The 24,081-nt window shown below is 40.5% G+C and overlaps 1 protein-coding gene across 1 annotated transcript in view; it reads left to right on the plus strand.

Moving 5' to 3' along the window:
• The window catches only part of KIAA1244 (KIAA1244 ortholog), a 102,491-nt gene that overhangs the window by 54,144 nt on the left and 24,266 nt on the right, over positions 1-24,081 (plus strand). The window contains exons 7-19 of the mRNA XM_009882337.1: positions 1,475-1,517; positions 2,545-2,623; positions 5,917-6,021; positions 8,758-9,082; positions 10,481-10,593; positions 11,352-12,262; positions 17,223-17,389; positions 18,659-18,824; positions 20,243-20,350; positions 20,598-20,813; positions 21,064-21,174; positions 22,755-22,905; positions 23,514-23,828. Of these exons, the coding sequence (XP_009880639.1) occupies positions 1,475-1,517; positions 2,545-2,623; positions 5,917-6,021; positions 8,758-9,082; positions 10,481-10,593; positions 11,352-12,262; positions 17,223-17,389; positions 18,659-18,824; positions 20,243-20,350; positions 20,598-20,813; positions 21,064-21,174; positions 22,755-22,905; positions 23,514-23,828 (2,810 nt within the window). The remainder of the gene's footprint in view (positions 1-1,474; positions 1,518-2,544; positions 2,624-5,916; positions 6,022-8,757; positions 9,083-10,480; positions 10,594-11,351; positions 12,263-17,222; positions 17,390-18,658; positions 18,825-20,242; positions 20,351-20,597; positions 20,814-21,063; positions 21,175-22,754; positions 22,906-23,513; positions 23,829-24,081) is intronic.

The following is a 24,081-nucleotide window of genomic DNA, read 5'->3' on the forward strand; positions in this document are numbered from 1 at the left end:
CTCTGAATGCAGTGTATTGTACTGGCTTGTTGTGCCTTATGGCTTTTATTCGACACTTCCACAGTTAATCCTGTTTAAAAGCTTTTTTGGGCTCTGACTCTGTGCCTGCCTCAGAGCAGTCTATCAGAAACGCAGCTCTCACGTTGTCAGCTCTACTTGGCTGAAATTTTTTTTTCTCCTTCCATTAAAAAAAGGAGGCTCTGTTCTGATGTCAGGCTGCCTTGGCCTTTTCCTTTTCTATTCTTTATTTTATTTGCTTGGTTTCCTAAGGTTCATTTAAATCCTTTTGCCGAAAGTTTTTTCATGACAAATATTTACATAAACAAAACAAATTCTCAACTAAGGAATGTGTAATTGAGAGGTTTTCTTCTACTTTTTTGTAGAAGGTGATTTAAGCTCACGAAATTCTTTGTTTGGTTGTTAGCAAAAAAATAAATTTGTATTTATTGCATTATTACAATCCATGAGAGCTGTTTGGATGAAATTCCAGCACATTGTCAGCAAAGCTGTAAATGTTCTGGGCATGTGTGAAATTACATTGGCTTCTTACATTCGTTCGTGCTGCTTTGTATATTATGTTACCAAAAAAGTACTATTTGTAAAAGTCAGTTTCTGTTTTAAGGACTGTAGTTGTACAGATTATTTTCCTTGCATCTGTTTTGGGTTAAGATGATCACTTCTATTTGGGATTATTAGACTGGATTACTTTTATCCTAATGAGCAACTGCAGAACAGAATTAATTGGTTTACTTAAGCTTATGTTCTGTCTGTGCTAATAGATTCATTTTGTTAGCCAAAATATTTACCAAAAAAACTTACCCAAACCAAACCCAATAGTTTTGAAACTTCAGTTTGGGTCTGAAAGTTTAATTTTGTTAGTTCTGCTTTTAGCTGAGGAGTAGGTGAAAAGTATATGAGAGCTGGATTTAGTTCCTGGCATTTTGTTGTTGATGCTTGAGAGGAGAATTTGGCTTGACCCCATTGTGCACTGTTAGGAAGAATCCTATACAGCAGCTGAACCAAATGATGTGAGAGGTGGTTTCCATTTCCTGACTGCCATTAATTGGATTGGCACTGTAACATTAATGGTGACACTGTGATAAACTCTCTAATACTCAATTGATTTTGGTTGCTAAGTGCTTTGTGAAATCTAAACTATGCTTTCCTCTCAGTTACTTTCAATGCGACTTACACACCTAGTTGTTACTGAGGTTTTTTAGGTGTAGGAAGTCCCTTAAGGACTTACACATCCGAATTCAGCTCAATGAGATCTAAGTTCCTTAAATCTAAATGATCTTAAGGAATTTTTTAAAATGTTTTGCAAAAGCTTCACTTAAAAAAACCTAACAAACACAAAACCCAAAACAGATAGAGGACATGGATTTGTTAAGACAGCTCTGCTGTTAAAGAATTGCTTCTACAGTGTTTTTCTACCCCTTGCACCAATTACACCACCTTTGTCTTTCCTCAACAGACAATTGAAAACCATGACACCTTGCAGAAATTCAAGAGTCAAGGTATTCGTAACACTTTTTTTAGTGACTCCTAATCCATCTTTTTTTATTCTTCACTCTTCTTTCATCAGCACAGTACTGTTTGACGTTACAGAATTACATTTTCAGGATTTGTCACCGTCTCCATAGCTTGATGCTCTTTGTGTTACCTGTGGTAAGAACTGAGACAGTCGTGTTAGTTCCTGATATTTTCAGTCATGTATTCATCTGGACCATGGTAACAGCGTTGCATTCAACATAGTAATGAATGATTGTTTCAGGGTGCTAACTTCTGTTATGAAGAAGTTTCAGTGCTCTGGAGAAAGTTTTAGTAAGTGGCTTTACTTCCTAAATTGAAACAGATTCATGGAGTAGGACACGGAATCCGGAAATTACTGTGTTATTGTACTTCAGGCCAGAGACATGGTTTATATAATGGCAGCTTTTGAAAGTGCATCACTAGTGAAGGTCTGTTTGTACTTGCCAAATGATTATTTTACAAGAGAATCTTTTTCTACTTTCATTCTGGCTTAAATTCCAACATCTTCCCTGATAGGTAAGAATAGTCCCTGCTTTTGACCTTCTCACTGGATTTCTGCAGGAGAACTTGTGTGAATGGAGGCTAAAATCTTTGAAGTGCACATGCATCCTCTTTTAAGATCAGAACCTGATCAGACATCAGAAGCTGTGTAGCAGAGACAAACTGCAGGAAGAGATACAGAAATTTTAGCTGCCATGTAGAAGTACTGGAGACAGTCCTTTTTTGTTACTTATTTGTATATTTACTTTATTATCTTGGTTGGATTTCAGCTAACCTTTTGTAAATGCATGTAAGCAATCAGTGCTGTCTCCGGATTCAATACTACTGCTTTTTCATCGTGCGGAGATCACTTTCCAATCTAGGACTTTTCCTACTGCATCTTCTCTATGAATTTTAGCAGTGCTACTGATTGTTTAGAAGCTCTGACCAGCTCTGAAAGTCTATGCAGTGAATTGAGGTTGTAATCCAGCTGCGCATATGTAATGCCTCTGATCTTTGTCCTTTTTGGAGGTACTTCAGCTGAGTCTCTTTGTGATGATGTTGTATCTGTCCTCACTGTGCTCTGTGAGAAGCTCCAGGCTGTCATAAAGTGAGTTATTTCAGTTTATAATTTGAATTTATTACCTGGAGATTCAGAGTGTCGCTGATACATGTGATTGTACTGTTGTACTTCTGGGACTATGGAGCAAAACTGTGCTTAAATGAAGTGTTTATTGGAGGAAGTATTGTTCATGATGCATTAATTTAATCATCAACTGAGATGAGAAGCTAATTTGCCTTCCTGCGCACTGTTCAGCCTTAAAGAGCTTCCAGTAAATCTCATCTGTAAGTAACTCCCATACAGCAACAAAATACTTGTTAAAGGAGAATTTTTCTTTTCTGGCTTGAAAGCAACCATTGTAGAGAGAACAAAAGTTCCAGGAGATGTGGAAAAACCTAACAGAAACATTTAACATGCAGAAGGAATTAATATGTCTGTCTTAGAATGGCAGCATTTATCCAATTGAAAGCATTCCTTAAATTTAGGAATATCATACGCTTTACTTACTTGTAAATGCTTAAGCTTGACTTTTAAAATACAGTTATTATGGGCAATAATAGGGTGTTACACTGCATTAAAATACTAGAGTCTCTTGTTGTCCAGTACTGTAACAGTAAAGACTTACTCATGAGTTAGAAACTGCTTACTGTGGTGTTCTAGCATGGCTCAACTAATGGTCTATTAAGAAATGAGCCAAAAAAAGCCTTAAGTGTTAAGAGACGTGACAAACCAACTAAAAGCAATGCAAACATTATACAGCAGTTATTTAAAAAATAGAAATATAGCAAGCTGGAAATACTTTGAAAATTGTAAAGGAAAAATAAGTTCTTATTTGAGGACATTGTTTCTGTATCAGTACAATAAGATTTAACTTGCTACTACTGCCAGTTGCGAATCACCTGAGTGGTAGCGAAAAAGCCAGTCTGAAGCTAGTTTAAACATAGCATAACGTTGTCTCTGTGATTGGACTGTATGTCTCTGACAGTAGCCTGTGATAATCTCGGGGAAATGGGAGAAATACAAAAGAAGCATGCATGAGTACTTCCTTTTATATACTCTACAATTTTCAGGAAGGTTATAGCTTAGGAACTACCAGAGCCGAAGACGGCACAGACATCTTTGTGTGCAGTTCTTGTATAGACTTTCCTCCCATGAGTGTCTCTAATTACAGCAAGATTTGAATGGGAAGAGTGCCTTACTTAGCATTGTTTAATCAGTGTCAGCATTTGGGAAAACAAAAGCATGTTTCTGAATCTTCTAAAGGAATATTTATTATGGTTTTTTAGTTGTGTGCACAGTTACAGGACAATAAGAAGAGATCTTCAAAACTGTGTATCTAACAAGAGCAAGTGGCAAGAACAGCTGAACAATTAATTCTTTGTGTCAGATTTTGCCCACATGTGAAGCTATCATCTGATAAGTATTGTCCACCAAATGATAATCACTTTGAATTACTGGTTATGAAATATCAAAACTAAACTACCTGACAGGATCTCTCAAAATCACTGGAAGTCTTTCAAAAAAATTATCTGCAGTCTCAGCTCCCCATTAAACTGTATTGAATTATAACAGATTGAGGCATCCTGTAGCACAATAGGCAATTCAGAGGACTTAATCATGGCCCAGTGAGTATTTTTTACTTCATGCTTATAATTATGTACCTAGACTATTATTGTCTCTAATTATGAGCAAAGCACAGTAAAGAATTCAGATTGAATCTGAGGAAAATAAATTTCATTAGGATGGCTTGTTAAAGACCTAACTCCATGAATGAAAAGCCTTTATTTCTTTCAAGGCTAATTGTGGTGTCTCCTTCAAAACACTTTGTTGGTAGCAATTTAACTTTCTAACTTCCAGGTCAGTGAAGTGAGGTTTTAGTATGCTATACTGCCTGTTCTAATTTCGTAGTCTGAAGATTAATTCCTCTTTCTGAATTTCAAGGTTATTAGAATTTGGTTTTGAGGGAGGCACAGCTATGAGTGATGAGGAAGAGTTCAGGGAGGTGAATTTTTTTCTTGGCGTTCACTGGGACTTTGGTGACTCTGGAATTTGTGGCAGCAGTGATGTGAACACAACAGCTACACTGAGCTGTGCAGGAGTGCAATATTCATTTCTTACCTGCATGAAAATAATTTGGTAGTGAGAAGGATCAGAGTAAAGAAGACTGCAGGGATGCCCTGTGTGTTGTAAGAAAAGCTGTCGGGAAAGAAGGCAGTTGTGTCTGAAATGCGTGCATCTTTCCAGACAGGTGTGGACTGTTGTGAGGACAAGGCTATCACCTCTAAAATATATAACCAGACAGCAGTTTTGAACCCTCTATAGCACGGAGTTAGAAATCTAGCTTTGGGCCTTGGGATTTGCTATTTTCTGCGTGGCATGTGAAACAGGTACTGTTCTACTTGGATGGAAATTCATCTACATGAACAAAAGGGATTCAGGCAGTGACAGAAGAGCAGGAATTTCTCGTTCTTTAATTTCAGTTAAGATAAATCCATTCTTTACAGCTTCTTTTACCTACGATCTACATCAGAAAATACATTCCTCCAGGTATTACCTTGGACCAAAAAAGAATGATTAAATCCTAGTCTTTTTAGGAATGAAAAACAGAATGTGAGTGCAGTTCACCTGGAGAGCTCCTTTCATAAGGCAGACCTCAGCCTGCTTGTCTGCTGAATCCGCAGCTAATTCTGAGGCTAGGTCCAAGTACATTGTACATAACGAGTGCATCAGTTTCAGGTGTCCGCAGAATCTTTCATGTTCTTTCTCATGAAGCTCATGTTGTGTTTATGGTTTGGACAGAGTAACTGGTGAGGCCCTGAGAGGTAACTATGTCATCATGCAACTTTCTGCCTGTAGACATTGACTTTTGACCATTGTGGCTGTCACCATGAAAACAGAAAAAATAATGAGAAGAGAGCAGTCTAAATGCCCTTCAGATTGCTTGAAGAAACTATCCAGTAGTCAGAAATCTTCTGTTTGTGTCCTTTTCCTCTGTTCAAGGGTTCCTTCCTCCTCAAGTTTTTAGACTGAATTTGAATAATTATTTCTGGATTTTTATTCCTCTTTTTTTCACATAGATTTTTTTTTTAATCAATCTGAAATTTGATGAATTAAATCTATTTTCTTTCTATTACAAAAAGTAGCAGATCACTGCATGTAGTTGATACAAAATAAATGGGATGATAAAGGTGATTGCACCATTGTAAATCCATATGACGAAGCAAAATAAATTACTGCTATAAATTGTGATATAATATTCAAGTGAAAGAATATAGTTGTTTTAGGAAATTAAATAATCTTTGTTTAAATGTGATATGAATGGCATCTTTTCTCTTTGCCAGTGACAATCGGCAACTTCAGCTTCTTTACTTGGAGTGCATCCTCTCCATGTTAAACAGCTCCTCCCCCAGCATGCACCAGCACAAAGGATTCACTGATCTCATATGGTGAGTACATCTGAAGACTAATGCAAATATTCAATTTGTAAGTATAAAGGGACCTTCTCCCCTCAGCCACGCAAAGGAATCTGTAATAAATCTCCAGATGTGTGCAAAGCTGGCTGTTAACCTACTATCAGTTCATTCTGTGCCTCGTATAAGATTTGTTAGGACCTCGTGCTCAGCTGGCACATTAGATTGCTGTAGTGAATTGTCAGTGTCATGAAGTCTAATGTGTTTAGCCAAAACAGAAAATCTCTTGTGCTTTCTGCAATAGTTCGGAATTGTGTGTGGCGTTAAACACACAAACATTCTGCTTACTGCAGGAGGGTGCTATAGAGATTCTTACTGGTCTGATGCAGTAATACAGGAAGATAAGCAAAATTAATGTCAGATGGTGTACTTGTGACCAGAAATGCTTATGACCTGCATCGTATAAGGGCTGAGGCTAAATGGTCTTCATGGTGCTTCCATTATAAGGAAAATACTTTTGTTAATACACTTCACCGGAAAGGGTTGACGTCTTTAGTGTTCATATCTACCTCTAAACAGTTTGATAACCATCACCTCAGAACACCTGAAATAATCCTTTTCCCTCTTCTTGTTTGCAATAGTGCTTTTTTTATAGCATACGGATAACTGAGTCATAGTAATAAAGCAAGAATGTAACTAGTAGGCAGTTCCTTGCAATCCATGCCCTTCCTGTGACCTTGGCAGGTGACTGCATTAAGAAAAGATACACATGACTGTTAATTGCAAATGCGTTTCTTGTGCCTGGTACTTTTTGAAATGGAAGTGTTTGACTTGGGCCCAATTCTAAGGATGCAATGTGTAGAGGTACCCATAACTTCCCTTGCTGTCCCAGGAGAATCAGTGGCTGCTGGAGAGGGAGGTCTTCAGATTGCTAACACTTGGCAGTGTTGCACAGGTACCCTGTGCTGAGGCCTTTGGGAGCTCTAACGTAAGGGCAGAATTCTCTTTTTCATGGCAAACCCATTTCAGAACTTTCTGCCCTTGAATTTCACCCAGCCCTTTGTTTATGCTTATGTGACTGACTGTGGGGCCATCCTATAAGCAAGATTGCTGCAATGATCTTGGTTAAAAGAAAACATTTACTATTTTATTTTTAATTTACATCATTTTGCTGACCCAGTTTATACTGCAAATCTACAGGTGGTTTTATTTGTAACTGTGTGTCATGAGGGCAAGCCATCAGGGGCAGGACTTCTTGGCATTGCTGCCAAGGAATATGCATCCTCCAGCTACATGCTTAAGATGAAGTGGGAGGAAAAAAAACCACTAGGAAGACATGAAACAGTTTAAACTGCAAACATCATTTTGAATATATAGCAGTATAAGTACACAGTAATCCATTAGCTGTCTAGTGACGTGAACCAAACTGATAGTGGTCTTTGTTCTTTACGGAGCTGTTGCCTATATGCATACAATTTTCTCTCTTGATGGCATTTTGTAGTCAGTTCTCATCAGAAGACAAAGAAGGGAGCAGACAGAGAAGTTTTAGCTCTGTGTTATTCTGACAGTGTTCTCCATAGTTTGATACAGAAGCACTTTGATGGGAGTAGGATGTATGAGGAATACGTTGCTCTTATAGCCTGTGATTATGCCTGCTTTGAGGCAGGCACGTTTCTTAGGCAGTGAATTGATATGTTCTGAAGTGTACCTGATTGGAGAAAGAAATGGAATAAGCAGATTCAAAGTCATTATCTGATGTCTGATTAAAGGCTGGTTTTTATTCTGTGACTTCAGGAAGCCAAGCTGTTTTAGCAAGCATGTTAAGAGAAGCAATGAAAGTTGGGCTGCATAAAAATCTTCAGAAAATAAGACGTACTTACCTATGAGGTTGTGTTACTTTTCATGCTGAATCATTAGTTGTCCTTGGGTGCTTGCTCTAGGCGCCAGCTGAACCTCTGAGGCATGTGGGTGAAAACCAAGTTTGGGACTGCATTCTCATGCAGCGTTTGGCTTTTTCAATTAGAGTCTTACAGACGGAAGTAAAATGTCAAGTGTGTGAGTACAAAGCTGAAATAATAGCTAATAGAGCAAAGTGCTGAGTTGGTTTTGGCTCTGGTCCCACAGAAGAATGATCTACTGGTGTGGAATCACTTAAGTGTTCATGCAGAAAGACAGTTGAAGGAAGGACAGTGTTTTTAGTGTATAGTGGCATATGAGGAGTTACAGTGCAGGATTTGAGTTACTGTAGAGGGCTTCAGTTGTGCTCTCAAAAGCCAGCAAAACAGAGGCTCACAACTAAGGGTGCTTACTAAAATGGACTTGGTGTAAAATATGTGCAGTTCAGTGATGGAACATCAGGCCTTCTAGTTAACATAGATTAGGTTTTGTTTGGTCAGGTTTTTTTAAACATCCTAAGTTGGACTGAAGAAGAAACACTTGGCAGTAGAAACCTAGAATTTCTACCTCGCGATAGGTTGCAGCTAATGAGAGAAGCAGGCATGATATCCTGTCAAAGGCAGCACTATGCAGCAACAACTTGCAAAATCAGTACCTTGTTTATAAAGCCCCCAAAAGTATTTCCATATGTACTAGCATGGTGATGCTCGGGAGATGAAAAAAGCCTGGTGCAATTTGTTATTCTATCTAACCACTGCTGTTGACTGATCATTAAAACAAGAGTGTGTATCTCATTTAACCGTGGGCTATTTTCAATCTGTTCCTGTGAGATTAATTTTTTCCAGTTACCATCTGCTGCTTTTTTCTTTTTCTAAGGAAGCAACTGTGTCCAGCCCTAGTAGTAATCCTGGGAAATCCAATCCATGACAAAACTATCACCTCTGCCCACAGCAGCATCTGCCTTGAGGCTGATTCACCTTCTTCAGGGATCTCTGATCATGGCCGGGGTTCAGGTTGTTCCTCCACAGCACCTGCCCTTAGTGGGCCCGTTGCACGGACCATATATTATATTGCAGCAGAGCTGGTTCGACTGGTGGGGTCAGTGGAATCCATGAAGCCCGTGCTGCAGTCTCTCTATCATCGGATATTGCTTTACCCACCACCTCAGCACCGAGTAGAAGCCATCAAAATTATGAAGGAGGTAGGATAATCACGTGTTCAAATCCAGGCATGTAAAGCAAGACGTTTATTTAACAGTAAATGTTGCTGCTACATGCTTGCCAGTCCATTCCATAACTTAGCACTAGGGATGTTGAAATTGCCCTTTCTGAGCACAGCTGTTACATCAAAGCCGCTCTGACAAATATTTTTAATTTTACAAAGTCATAATAGCTATATTTGTCTTCATAACGCAAGCTGCTATGGCAACTCCGTCAGTGTTCATGCTGTGGTACTGCATGGAGCAGATCTTATCACTGAGTCATGACTGCTCTTTTGGGTGAGATACAGTAGAGTGATCGAGTTCTTAACTTCTTTGGCATCTTTCCTACTCTCTGCTTTGCTAGAAGGAGACATTCATCCTCATAGTGTAGTATTCCAGGCATTAAAGTGCATATATACTTTGATTATGTGCCAGGTTTCTGAAATACAGTTTTCTTGAGCTTTATTAGAATCGCCACAAGGAAGCTGCCAGTGTCTTAAGTGGCCATGTCAAGACCAGTCCATTCTGGCTTCTTGTCCAGTGCCTCTGACAGCACTAGAACTGGAGCACTGTGAGACTTCTTTGAGCAGCAGCTGAAATTGTGGGCTCTTCCATTTCACATGTGTGGCTTTCTTCTCGTGTTGTGAAACACAAGGCAACTTACATAATTTGTGGGAACAGCGGCCTCTCTTAGAGGATTTTTGTTCTAGCTTGTGTACACCTAGGCTGTTTTTTTGTCTGAAGATCTCTCCTAACACCACACAATCACTCACTGGGTTGTTGTCTGAACTGGCAGTCACCCTGGCACTTGTCTTCCTCTAATTTTAAACAATAGTAAGATGACAATTGAAGTTTTAGGAAAACTTCAGTCTAGTTTTGCCTCTTTCTGTTTATTAAGATGGGCCTGTTTGTAGAGCCTTTTCCTTGTATTCCCTGGTGGGCATTAACAGGACGCCGCCCAGCAGGTTGAATCGGAAGGAATCACTTTGCCTATCTTTGAATGACTCTGTAATTTTGTAACTGGCTGACTGAAAAGAAAGGCCCCCTTCGGTATATACTATAATGCAAGATACTGCTCTATATTTAGGCATAAAGATTGTCTTGTGTGCAGTATCAGTTGAAACATATTCAGTCAAAAATGTAAAACACTGGAGAACATTCTATATGTGACTCTTGTGGAATATTCTGCTCTTCTCTATCTGCTTTTCTGCCTTTAAAAGAGGAAAGGTAGCTTTATGAAGTAGAACAGTAGTGTGCTGCTTTCCTTTGCTGTGGGAAATTACAGTACTGCCAGGTTACAGTACCCCGCGTTCCAGGGCTTGATAGAACTGACTCATTTTTTGTATTAAATAATGCTTAGATAATCCTCTTATTAAATTCTGTTTCCTTTCCTTTCAGATACTTGGCAGTCCTCGTCGGCTTTGTGATTTGGCAGGGCCCTGCTCTTCTGAGTCAGAATCCAGGAAGAGGTCTATTTCTAAAAGGAAGTCCCATCTGGATCTTCTCAAGCTGTAGGCTTTGTTTCCTCCTTTAGCCTCTTCTCTCTTAAACCTGTGCACGCAGGACACTTAAACAGTTCTATCTTCAGAAGCATACCCAAAGTTGAGCCAGGGTATCTCCCTGGTTAAATAAGCTGTGAAAATGGAAGAGGGGTAAAAGCTCTTACTGGTTTGTCGTTGGTCTGGGCCTGTTTGTAAAGGCATGGATAACTACCTTGGGGAGTTTGCCAGAATACCCAGATATGTTGGTTTACAGCTGGAACAGCTTGGGTTTGGGTCTCTAACCTTGCAATGAAATAACTGTGTGCTTATTTAGAGGTACATTTCCAAGATGAAGTCTAAGGAGGTAATGGAAAATTTAAACATTGTCAGATTGAGCAAGCAGGATTCTCAGTTCTTATAAAGATCATATCTTGTAGATAAGATAATTTTCAGGACACAGATGGCTTTAAATTTAGCTTCAGTTGGGTGTTGAATCTTTTTTCAGTATAAGTGCTTGTCTATAAGGGAAAATACTCTGTGCCTGCTGGTACAAATGCATGGTAACTGTCTCCCTGGTTGGCAGTCGCTTTACAAAAGAGCCATGTCCACATGGGAGACTTAATACTTTTGTTCTAATACTAGTTGTCTTTCTCAGGAGTAGTCTTACAGGATAATTTCCCTTTTTTCCTGGTTATGGAGGGATGGTGTTGAATGGTAGTATGTGTATGTGTAGCACATGTAGCACTGTATGTGCTGCATCACTTAAATAAACTCTGTTTTAATTGTAGTATCATGGATGGGATGACAGAAGCATGCATCAAAGGTGGTATTGAAGCATGTTATGCTTCAGTGTCCTGTGTCTTTGCCCTGCTTGGAGCATTAGATGAACTGAGTCAAGGGAGGGGTCTTAGTGAAGAGCAGATCCAGCTGCTGCTCCGGCGCTTAGAAGAATTGAAGGATGGGACTGAGACGAGCAGGGACTCCATGGAGATCAATGACGCTGACTTTAGGTGGCAGAGGCGCATCCTGTCCTCAGAAAATCCTGCCTGGGAATCAGGAAATGAGAAGAGTCCTGATATTAGCATTAGCGTTACCACAGATACTGGTCAGACCACTTTGGAAGGGGATATGGGACAGACAACTCCAGAGGAAAATCCAGAAAGTCAAAAAAACTCACTGCCATCTCCAGCTGGACACGAAAGCAAAGAGATTCATTATAGAGAACCAGAGTCAGAAACCATCGACCAGCCAGATGTTGTTCAGAGAAGCCACACCATAGTCTATCCAGATATAACTAACTTCTTGTCAGTTGATTGCAAGACCCGGTCCTATGGATCCAGATACAGTGAAAGTAACTTCAGTGTAGATGACCAGGACCTTTCTAGGACTGAGTTTGATTCATGCGATCAGTATTCCATGGCAGCAGAGAAGGACTCGGGCAGGTCAGATGTCTCAGACATAGGCTCTGACAATTGCTCCCTGGCTGATGAGGAGCAGACACCGCGGGATTGTCCAGGTCACAGGTCCTTACGTACTGCTGCTCTCTCTCTGAAATTGCTGAAAAACCAAGAAGCAGACCAGCACAGTGCACGGCTGTTTGTCCAGTCACTTGAAGCTCTTCTACCTCGGCTTATAGCTCTTCCCAGCATAGAGGAGGTGGATGGAGCACTGCAGAGCTTCTCTTCAACGTTCTGCTCAGGTTTGCAAGCATATATTTACCATCTAACCAGCATGCACACTGTGACAGCACTATACGCAGAATCTGTTGTAGAATTTCATCTTCAGAGAGCGTATCCAGAATAAGGAGGTTTGTGCTTTACAAAGCACGTTCCTCCACAGCAGCACACTTCATTTAAGGAAGAGCAAATTGAATATGCAGGCACTGATTCAAAGGGAGGTCAGTCCATTGATTCTTAACAGGCTCTGGATTATGTCCTCAGTCAATAGAGAAATGAAATTTTGTGTAGTAAGATACCTCTTCACAGGTTTGTGAAGATCTGTTGAGACAATCTGCACATGCTGTCATTAAAGAGAGGTTGGGACTGCCCCTTAGCATGAAAGGGGTGTGGGGAGGACCATCACCTATTTTGAAAGAGACTTAAGTAGCTTAATACCTCACTGCATTGCTATTAGTAATGCCAGCCTTGCAAAGAAGGTGATAAAAATTCCACAGCAGCAAGCTCTTGAAAGGATAAGAAGAGGGGCAACTCTCTTCTTCACTCTTGTTTTTCTTAATACTGCTATCTATCATGACGGGAAATGCAAAGCTCAAAGCCCAAACCAAGTGAAAATTAGTTAAAGAGCTTACCTTTTAAGAGATTAAATACCTGCAGTTCTTTCAGGGCTAGAACCTTTGGGTTCTTGACTTAGTCAACCAGAAAAAAATATGCCATGCACAGGCTAGTTTGTCCTGTTGATAGTATATTTAAAATGTGTATAAATACATATATTTTTAGAAGAGTCCCTTTTGCCTGACAGCGGCCAAAGTGGAAATATTTGTTAAAATATATTTCTCTGTTTCTTTAACTTAATTCACCACAATTGCCTTTCCTATTGCTCCTCTCATAATCATTGCTTCATTCATTTGTGCTCTCACATGCATTAAACTCATACAGAGTCAGAAGGGATGCCTCCCATCACCTGTATACAGCATAATTTAAATATGAAGCTGGGTGAATAAGCTGATATTCCTCATAGCCTGTCTAAATGCTGCCCAAATAAGCCCTAACTCAGGAAGATGGTAGATTACATTCTTAAGAACTATTGGCCATATTGTATCACGGAAAGGAGATATCTTAAAGGGGACATTAATATTAATTACATTCCTGACTGAGGTGCTCAAAAGCATCCTTTCTATCACAAGGGATTTCTTTTTCCTGAAAAGAGTGATCTTGAGGTTATGCCAAAAGACCAAGACTAGGACTCTTGCTCAGACTTTTGTACACCTGCTTCCTCGTGCATGAATGAGTATAACGCTTCTTTTCTCTTGTGTCTGTCAAATCATAGAAACGTAGAATGGTTTAGGTTGGAAGGGACCTTAAAGATCATCTAGTTCCAACCCTCCTGCCATGGAATCACTTTAAAACATTTAAAAGCATTGGAAGAGGTAGACCTAGCAGACTTCTAGATTTTAAGGCTAAATGTGGCTTTTGTTGTCATTCAGTGTGACTGATACAGTGAGAAAGATGAAAGAATATCACTCGATTTCTTCATTAAGTCCATAATTTCTGGTTTGTACATCTCTCTTAAAAAGATACCTGGTCTTGGACTTAGACTATTGAGTTGAGAAAGACCTTTTGCCTTCCTAAGCAAGCCACCCCTGTGGCTAAATCTGTACTTAAACATGTACAACATGTTTCCAGTCTGATTTGGTGAAGTATTCTTTAGAAGATGTCACTCAGTAAGGAATTACGGAAAAATATAGTAGCAAGTTACTGTATTAAAATAGCTTTGAAGAGGTATCCTGGTATTTTCATAGAACTGTGGCCATTAGGGCTGTAATTTTATGCTCTCACGAGATCTATGCAGTTCACGTTTCAGTTGGACACCTGGAACGAGACTCAATCCAGCTGAAACAGTCCCTTAACTTCAGATCTTAAGCAAAAGTCCATCACTACTGAGGTGAGAAGTTGTGTTCCTGTGCAGGTGAGGGAGGAGCGAGTTTGAAGACCTGTAGAGAGAGAGAGTAAAGTTGAACCACACGTCTGGGGATAGGAATTTCCCCCTTGAGAGCTTCCAAGACACTAGTCTGATCTGCCTCTATAGGCAATGTTTGAGTCCTTACTTCAGGACTCCTTTGTTGGCATCAACAACTGAAGGCACAAATCAGGTGATGAAGTTACAGGAACTGGTCCTACTGCTTGTGTGTACAACATCGATTGATGTATTCTATACATTAGGAAATTTGAGTATTGGTTAAGATTCAAGTTGAGAAAAGAGACAGGTGCAGTTCTGAGACCGGGCAGTACAGAAGCAGTATTTTTGTGTTTGAGAGACGTTATTTAACTGCTTTGATTTTTCAATTTTGCTCACACTTTGGGGGAAAAATACTTTAGCTACAATTTAGTAGTCTTTCCTAAAAGCTAGGTCCTTCAATAGTATTGTAATATTATTGTGTTTTCATAGGATTGGAAAGCAATGAAAGGAGGTTGGAATTTGAGGCACTGGCATGGGAGTATAAGCACAGAAAAAGTGAAGTCAGCTAAGCAGAGTTACAGTGAAACTAAGATTTGGAAGTCAGTTGGTTAAAAGCCTTCCTAATCTACAGTTGTCATCTTTCCTTAGAAAGTTCCTCCTTGTGCTAGACAAAAACAATACTAAAAAATTCCTTAGTGACACTGGAGTGCAGTGTCTATCTTAAAAAATACTGAATTGTCTAAAAATTCTGAACATTATCTTGACTTGCACAAAACATTAAGTTTGCAGATTTTTTAGGACCTCCTTTTCCCTGGCCAATTGAAATAAACTGTTGCCTCTGTTAAAACAGTGTACCAGCCTTATTGTTTATTATAGCTGGCAGATTTTATAACTAAAGTTGATGATCAGTAGTCTCTTAATTCGGACATGACACTGCAGTTCATGAGAATAGTTAAGGCATTAATTCTAAAAATTGTGTGCCGTTGTGTGAGTAAACACATAGCAAACATTTTCAGCACCTCTTTTCAGTTTTGATTCCATAGCTTTTAGTGGCAGGGTTTTATGTTGTTAAACATCATTGCAAGTTTATGCATCAGCCGATCTTCTGCTTTTGAGATCTCAGCATCTCTCAAATTCAGTTGTTTATTTTCCTGTATTTTAGAAGAAGTTAGGGACCATATATTTTCCAAACACTTTTGGGTGCTCAAATACGTACCCACTATATAGTAGCCACCTTTATGTGCACTTATACGCCTTCCTTTTTAATTGTAGTCTTGTATAGGAGGTTGCACTTTTTAAAAATATTTTAATGCAAAATAAAGTGGGCTTTTTTTTCCTTTTATATACCCCTCTGACTTGAGCTTTTTATTGCTCTAGCAGATTCTAGTCCCCAAGGTGCATATTTAAGAGCGATAAGGCATCAAATCAATATATTTTAGCTACATCAATATCATGATCCTCCATCCAACAAAGTGTTAAGATGCATCTTTGCCTTCAGTTGATGAAGGAGTCACTGGAGCTACTCACAGGCTACTTTCAAGCACGTGGTTGCAGTTTTGGTACTAGGTAAAGATCCTCTGTTAATGTTCACCATGAGAAATCTACCCCAAGCACACAGCAACCCATGTGGGTATGGTGTGTTGGCAGCCCTATCACCCTTCGTCCACAAAGGTTGCTCCCTTGAACAGCTATTCATTTTTTAGACCCACCCTGGAACAGTTACTCTCTTTCTAAATCCGCCCTCAAACAGTTACTCACCTTATCCACGCCCCCAAAGTGACGACAGTGGAAAGTCCGAGAAGGCAGCAGCACAGAGCTTTCAAACCCTCACGAGGCAAGAAAAACATTTGCTTCTTTTCTGTGTGTGGATTTTTTTTTTGATGTTAATGGTTTGTTGTATTTTGTCTAAGAAGAGGCATGAGCTTTATGGTGGGAGGAATATATTCACGGTAAATCACTGCAGCAGTTAACAAATGACACAGCTTTGCTTCATCATATAACTAACCTTGGAAGCTATTATTTTTTTTGTTTCATTTCAAACATTCCTCTAGAATAAAGCTTACTCTTTAATCTTCCTGAATTGACATTATATGAATGGATTTCACAATTGACGTGAAAACCATGAAATATTGTGGGTCGTTTGGGGGGTCTAATATTCCTGCTTTTTTCATGGCTCAAACTAAAGATCAAGGGGCTTCAATTAGGTATTGCTCATACTTGATTTACGCTTTCCTACCGGTAGGTCAGCTAACTCAGAGGAAAATGTATGTGCTGTCCATCCTACCTGGGAAGAAGGGATTGTGCCACTAGGCATGGTTGTAGGCTGTCTTTACGCAAATCGTGTTTTCAGGAGTACTGAGTACTTACAGGTGGCTTATGGGTCTGACAGGGCTGCAAGTGCTCAGCTATCTAGAGAGCAGGTCTTGTATGAGCGAAACAGGGCTTGGAGTTGTAATGAGTTCCAGCCAGCTTGGCCCCAAATATTTGTCCACATACCTCTAGTCTATGGAGAGAATGACAATTACAGCCTGGTCCTGCAAGGTGCCGAGCACTCCAGTCCCAACCAACAACTTAGCCAGGACAGATTTACTGGGGTGTTAAAAGGGCTGTCAGCCTTATTTAGCACCATTTGGTGCAATGTATGCTCAGTTAGGCATGCAGGCTTTGGCTCTGCCCCCTCCTACCTCACCTTTCCAGTTAGCATTACAGATGTATACTGCCCTTTGCTTTGCACCTGGCAGTCATCCCAATGAACGCTAGTGCTCCTTGTGTATTTCTGATTTACCATGTTGCTTTGCTGGACTGTGACTGGAGTGTTCAGTTTGCCTTACAGCACTGCATTCTAGATGGAGTACTTATTTTTCTATTTCCTATTCTAGTGCATTTAGTAGAGTAATTCTACTGATGATTCATTAGCTATTCTAGCAATCTGTTGCTGCTGAAATGCTAGGGTTAGTTTCTGATATTTTTTTTCCAGGCAAAATCTGTGTAAAATGTGAAAGCTCATATGGTGTTTTTGTTAGGTATGATGCACTCACCAGGATTTGAGGGAAACCTAAATTTCAGCTTCCAGACTCTGATGAATGCAGACAGCCTGTACATGGTCTCACATTACACTCTGCTGCTCAACCTAAAATTGGCCAACTCTGATTACTACAGAAAGAAGCCTGCCCAAGCCCCTGTGTTGCTGGTGAGTTGTGTAATACGGGAAAACTGTTAAAAAAAGAAAATTTGGGTTGCTTCCATTCGCGTTAAAACAGCCCACACAAAGTCTTCAGGCTGCTTGCTAAGTGGAGAAATAATAATTGCAAATGAAGCATTCTCCAAGCTGCTTATGAATTTTGCATGATAAATGTCATGCACCTGAATTACACAGTTTCTCTGTAATTCGGAGAGGAATTAATGCTGCTTACTGATCGTCATTAAAGTAGCAGTCATTTTGATGGATACTCTATCTTCAGAACAGATCTTCATTAGCATCGTGTGATGCAGCAAGTATTGTTTGTGCGTATTATCAAGGGACATACTTTCATCTTGCAACTACTTTTGAGTATAATGACAAATGTCTTGCTTAATAATTGATTTGTATTTACGCAGATGAAGACATGAGAAGTTAGAGTGAAAAATAATTAGGTTTTAGTAATATGAACTGATGATTTTGGTGGCACCTGGGATTCCTCAGCTTCTTGGGCTTTTTAAAAATTATTTTGAAGGCTGCAGGAGTTCTAAAACATGAATCTATGTTTTTCAACTAAGTTGCCCAAGAGAAGTAATTTCAGAGTTTTCCTAAAAATAAAATAGGGAACGAAATATATGGAACAAAAAAATGAAAAACAAAAAAATTCTGTCAAAATGTACCATTATTGCCATCTTTTCACACGTAAGTTAATTTATATTCTAGAAGACCCCAAAACCAAGTGGGTTTTAACATTGTCGTCATCAGTTCTGGTACGTTCTTCAGCAACTGCGAGAGCAAATCTGTGACTCAGAACCTGCTCTAGGGACGGCACTGTGCACAGCAGGCCTGAGTATGACCTCAGTATTGTTGAAAATAGTTCAGATATCTAATTGGACCCCAGTTCATCTGTGGTGACTGTTCAACGCAGAAGGGCCTGATTGCTGGACGGGCAGCATTAGGTGCCACAACTTCTTTTTGTTGGAATTGAGATCCTACCCCTACCTTGTGGAAACAGCGAGAGATCAGCATGTCCCATTGTCACTGTGCAAGAACTGTCATTATGATTTGCATCTTGCATGAACTGCAGTGAGAGAATGGAAAGTTTCTTGTTCGTGTCATTCTCCACCAAAGAGATACATTGTGTTCCTCAGTTAATTCTTACTTTTGCATAACTTCATTTCTACTCCTGCGTTCCTTTACACTCAGGAGTAGATCTAGGAGCTGAGGCTCATGCTGTAGGCTTACTGTTGTCTTATGTCTGGCTTTTATGGTTCTCTGCAGAAGGAGTTCATGAAGCAGGTCCAGTCCAGTGGAGTGCTGATGGTATTCTCCCAGGCCTGGGTTGAAGAACTGTACCACCAGGTACTAGAAAGGAACATGCTGGGGGAAGCTGGATACTGGGGAAGCCCCGAAGAGCACAGCCTTCCACTAATCACCATGCTGACCGGTCAGTACTATGTTACCGTGGCAAGGCTAACTTCCAAATGCATGTCTAAAACAAGCTACAAGAGCATGCTGCTTCATTGCATTACATACAGAACAGCACGTCATCATGCAACATGTGGTGTTTCACGAAATTTCCAGTAGAGAAGGAATCAAACATAACTGTGGCAGGTACTTAAGTGTTTGATTTGGATCAGACAGAAAGCTTTTGAGGCATGGGTTTAAAAACAACCGTCCCTGGGAGACGGGGGAAGTAGGTTTGTTCACTGAACCAAAACATCTCAGTTCTGGAAGACTTGGTACCTGTTAATGATAAGTGCTAACGCCGCTGTTTTCTTGATGTCATAGCAAAGCCATTTCAGTGCGCCTGTGGTACAGTATGAATATAGATAGTGGTGTCTGGTCCTGGAAGCTTTCCACAGATTGGGCTCCCCTTGGTTCAGATTTGTGCTGTGCCAGGGATATGCCAACTGGCACTAGACAGAAGCTGAAAACATGGAAAACAAATGCTTGGAAACAACCCTTAGCTTCCTTTGAGGGGAAAAAATCAAATGCTATCGGCTCAAAAGGTGGCAGAATGTCTATGATATTGTGTTGATATAAAATGCACTGTCTGTTTGAATGTGTATACTGTATTATTACAAAGAGGTAATTAAAACAGTGTATACAGGGAGAGCACTGGCTTCTGCTGAGCCATTAACTGGTCATCAAAGGACAGTGCTCTGAAAGTTTTCTGCTGATTGAATTGAGCTCAGTGTTGCTTTTAGCTATTGAGCTGGGAAGCTGAAAAAAACACTTTAGAAGAACAATAGCCATGAAGTAAGTGGAGAAGTGACAGACAGACAGGGGCTGCTAAAAAGGAAATCAACCTGACGTCCCTAACATTAAACTCTGTGAGAAGCTGATCTTTTGTTGTGTTGCAGAAAGGATTGTACTTATTTTGTTGAGATTGAACCAACATAGGTCTACTAAAAATCACATTTAAAACATAGGATCCCAGTGCATCTCGATGACTCAGACTGAGGTCTGGGAACACCTAGATACAGGATTTAGCAAGATTTGGAAGGTTATATTAAGAAACGTGGAGATTTAAGGGTGTGGAAAGGTCTGAACTGGAAGAAGTACCGTGAAGTCTTTGCTGAGAGTTCTGTTGACTGTGTAATGTTGAGAGGAGGGGGCGCTTTTCAGAATGGGATATTTCCCCTCTTCAAGAAAATGCTGATTACAGTGGGCAAAGCATAAGATGCCACAACTCATGTTTATGTCAAGGCTTCAGAAGGCTGCCAGAAAAGAGCAACTGAAAAGCATACCTGAGAAGTCAGGAGGGCTAGTACTTATTTGAACAAAGAGCCAGTGCAAGGTGCTTTCCTTATACCACCTGTGTGTCAAATAGTAATCTGTTGTTTTTTAATGTTCTGGCAGACATCGATGGCTTGGGAAGCAGTGCAATTGGTGGCCAATTGATGGCATCTGCATCAGCTCAATCTCCTCTTTCCCAAAACCGGAAGACAGATGATTCTGTTGTTGCAGGTATTAAGACTGTATTATAAGCACCAGTGTATCTACCAGCAGTGGGTTGTTATATACCATAAGTATGTTCAGATAAATTGTGGTTTAGAACAGTATTTAAGGGTTGAGGGAAGTATATCAGTACATCCTACACGTGAATTGGTAGTCCAGCATGCAGAGGACAAATATGACTTGGTTTTTACCACTGAGGATAAAGCTGCTGTTGTGTCATTTTCCCGTATTAGTAGTAATGCATTTCTCACTCCAGGAGTTGCTTTTGCCCGATACCTTTTAATCGGCTGTTGGAAGAACTTGATTGACACTTTGTCCACACCACTGACTGGCCGCATGGCAGGCAGCTCAAAGGGGCTGGCCTTCATCTTGGGAGCAGAAGGAGCCAAGGAGCAGAACCAAAAGGAGAAGGACTCCATCTGCGTAAGCCTGGATGGACTGAGGAGGGCAGCCCGGCTGAGCTGTGCTCTAGGTACTGCTGCATGTGGGATGTTATGGCAGACTCATAAAACAGGATGCATAGCTTTCCTTGACAGAATTTGGGAGAGAGAAAAGCAGCATCCTGTTCCAGTCTTGGATAGGAACCTAGACTTCCCATAGAGCCCACCTGCCCTACAGCATAGATATATCCAGCCAACTTCATTTGTCACAGCCTGTTGTTGAGATTGCATGGGTTGGGGAGGAAATGCTGGTTAAACAGTAATTGTGGTGTTGCTTTACAGGAGTTGCTGCTAACTGTGCATCTGCTCTTGCCCAAATGGCTGCTGCCTCCTGTGTCCAAGAAGAGAAAGAGGAAAAAGAAATCCAAGAGCCCAGTGATACTATAGCTCAAGGTAACTATGTGATTAAATTATCTACCTTATCTCCTATTGCCCACAAAGATCCAACTGAAGATTACTTTGCTACACATAGAAGGAGGACAGAGGGGAATGCCACTACTGTGCACTGCTCACTTGTAAGAGTATGTATGTCTAGAGGCATGTAAAGTACATGTCCTGCTGTCCTAGGTTCTTAACATTATGTCACACTAACTTTATCTGGAACTGAAATCAGTGGAACAATAGATAAGCCAAGAGCATCTTTGAAATACGCACTTTTTAAGCCTTGTGATACTAGTACAACCAGAGGCCATCAGAGAAACAATACTTTTTTCAAAGTGTTGGGTAGTAATACAAGCTGAGTTTGCATCCTTTTACCTGTCTTGTGTATACATCCTTTGTTGTCTTTTGTCATCATCAGATATTTAAAACTGTTTCTGAATCATGTTAAATGAAGCTGGAATAAAAAAAATTATATATGTATAACACGTAAAAAGTTCTGCATCTCTATACCACTACTTCAAACCCAATGGAAGTCAGTAAAGTCAATTGTTGTCTCCAATGGCTGTTTGGAGAAGCACATAAAATGTGTCTGATGACATCTGAATTCTAATGGCAAGAAGCCCATAACAAAACACAGTGTTGCACAAATAACCCTGCTTGGCACTTAAATTTGGTGTCTGAGCAGAGAAAACAAAACTGAATAGGCCTGAGCACAAACTAGCTTTTGACGACTCTGCTAGATATGACTGAAGCGAGTTGGCCAGGCAGTGCTGAAGCGAAGAGGAGGCAGTAGCAGTGGCCAGAGGCCAACAGATCTGTTCTGTGAGAGCTTGCAAAGCTTCAAAATTTGTTTCCATTCCAATGCAACATGAAAACTAAGCTTTTCAGAGATGCTCAGGAAAAAAAAAAAGTGAGGTCCAAATGCTTATAGTTCATACCAGGATTAGTTTTGCTTTGACAAGAGTATCCATTAGCAAAAGCTTTTTGGTGAAACTTTTGTGTGGAAATAGATGTGAAATACGCAAACTATTTTATATTTTTTTCCAGAGAAAAGAACATTTTGGTAAAAATAATAAATATCCAGCCAGCCAGCTCCAAAGAGAAACATGTAATACCACTAGCAATCTGCATCTGTTCTGTGGGCAGCAAGGTGTGAATTTGGGGGTGGAGGGTGTCAATCTGGCATTATTTTTTTTGTGTGTGTGTGTGTATAAGATCAATCAAAAGTGATTTTGAGTTTAAAACTGCCTTATGTTTATTAAGAAGAAATGGAATATGTCAGAAAGTCATATTTGTGTCAACTTGTGGCTGCACCATGTGGATTTTCAGTGTTATCTCTGTGGAACCTACCTCCTACATAAGCATAGGTTTACTGCTTTAAGGGTACAGATTTTAACTCTTAAATCTTAAGAGCTTATTGCAGCTGAAAATAACTCTTATTTATATTCCTGGTTTGTTTTTTGTCCAAAATCCATGTTGTTTTATAGCTTTCAGAGTGTATACCTTTGCCATCACACTATGTACAAACCAGTGTTTCTTTAAAAGATGGAGAAGTTAATGTGGTTTTTTTTTTGTTGTTTTTCATGCTGCAGTGAAACAGAAAGTGGAGCAGAAACTGGAGCAGATGGGGAAAGTGCAGGGAGTCTGCCTGCACACTGCTCATGTTTTGTGTATGGATGCAGTCCTTAACGTGGGCCTGGAGATGGGAAGCCACAATCAGGACTGTTGGCCTCATGTGTTCAGGTACTTACCAGCTTTCCCAAAAGAAATGGGATTTATACCATGTTTCCTGAAAGTAACAGACTGAGAAAAAGGACTTTATGTGCTCTGGAAGTGTTCTGTATAAACAGTGACAGAGTGAATTAACTGCCAGTATCTGTAAGAGAAAAAGACGGTACTGTTTTCCACCACTATTCAGAGATAAAAATCAATGCTTAGAAACTTCAAAGTTACCAGAAGACTGTGGCAGACCCAGGAACCTAAATGGACTTTTCAGGCACTTCCACTAAACTATTTGCTATCTAGGCACATGGGATGCAAGAAGACAGGTTATCTGTATGTAGTCTGAGAGCTAGAGATTGTCTGTTTATGGTTTGAGGAGAATGTCCTGTGCATCGTATCTGGTTTAGATGTAGAAATCGGTGCCTGCGAATTGGCACTGGGTTTCCATGTAAGCTGGCTTCTCACAGCGATGGAGCTGTGAGGCAGCTGAGAGCTATACTTGCACTATCCTTCTGAGTCACCTGAAGTACAGACCCAAGCATTTCCTCATTGAGCCTGGTGATTAGTAGGGGGAGGAGTTGTTGTTTTGAGGGTTTTATTCATCTTTTGCTTCTCTTGTTTGTTCTCAGGGTGTGTGAGTACATCAGCACGCTGGAGCACACCCACTTCAGCGATGGTGCTTCCCAGCCCTCCCTTACTATCACCCAGTCACAGCAGGCATCTGGAGGACTGCACCCAGACTCTGACCCTGGGGAGTCTCCCCAGGCACTGACCCCTGAGCAGGAGACCACCCTCAGCAGCAATCCCGTCATCCAGCCAGTTTCTATCCAGGAACTCATCAAGGAGAGCAGTAAGGGCAGAGCTTTTGACTTCCGTGGAGGCAGCCTGCTGTGCGGGACCAGTGCTGCCAAGGCTGTTCTCACGCTCTCCACGCAAGCTGACAGGTAAAAGCGGCGCTGTCAGGAGCCAGAATCCCTGTTCCCAAAACAGGACCAAAATGGACCTTTCTGTGGTGCAGTGGGGCCTGATCTTTGTTGCAGGCACTTGCTTCAGTTGAGTTTCGTGAGAGAGCTGCGTGTGCATCACAGCCAGCAGTCCCTAAAAGACCTCGTTTTCTGCATCTCTGCAGTACCTGCCCTGCAGGTACTGGGCTGATTATGTCTGCACAACAGTGAATATCAAATGCATCCTGAGACT

Source organism: Charadrius vociferus, unplaced genomic scaffold (genome assembly GCF_000708025.1).
Source record: "Charadrius vociferus isolate BGI_N301 unplaced genomic scaffold, ASM70802v2 scaffold13, whole genome shotgun sequence".
Classification (NCBI taxonomy): Eukaryota; Metazoa; Chordata; class Aves; order Charadriiformes; family Charadriidae; genus Charadrius; species Charadrius vociferus.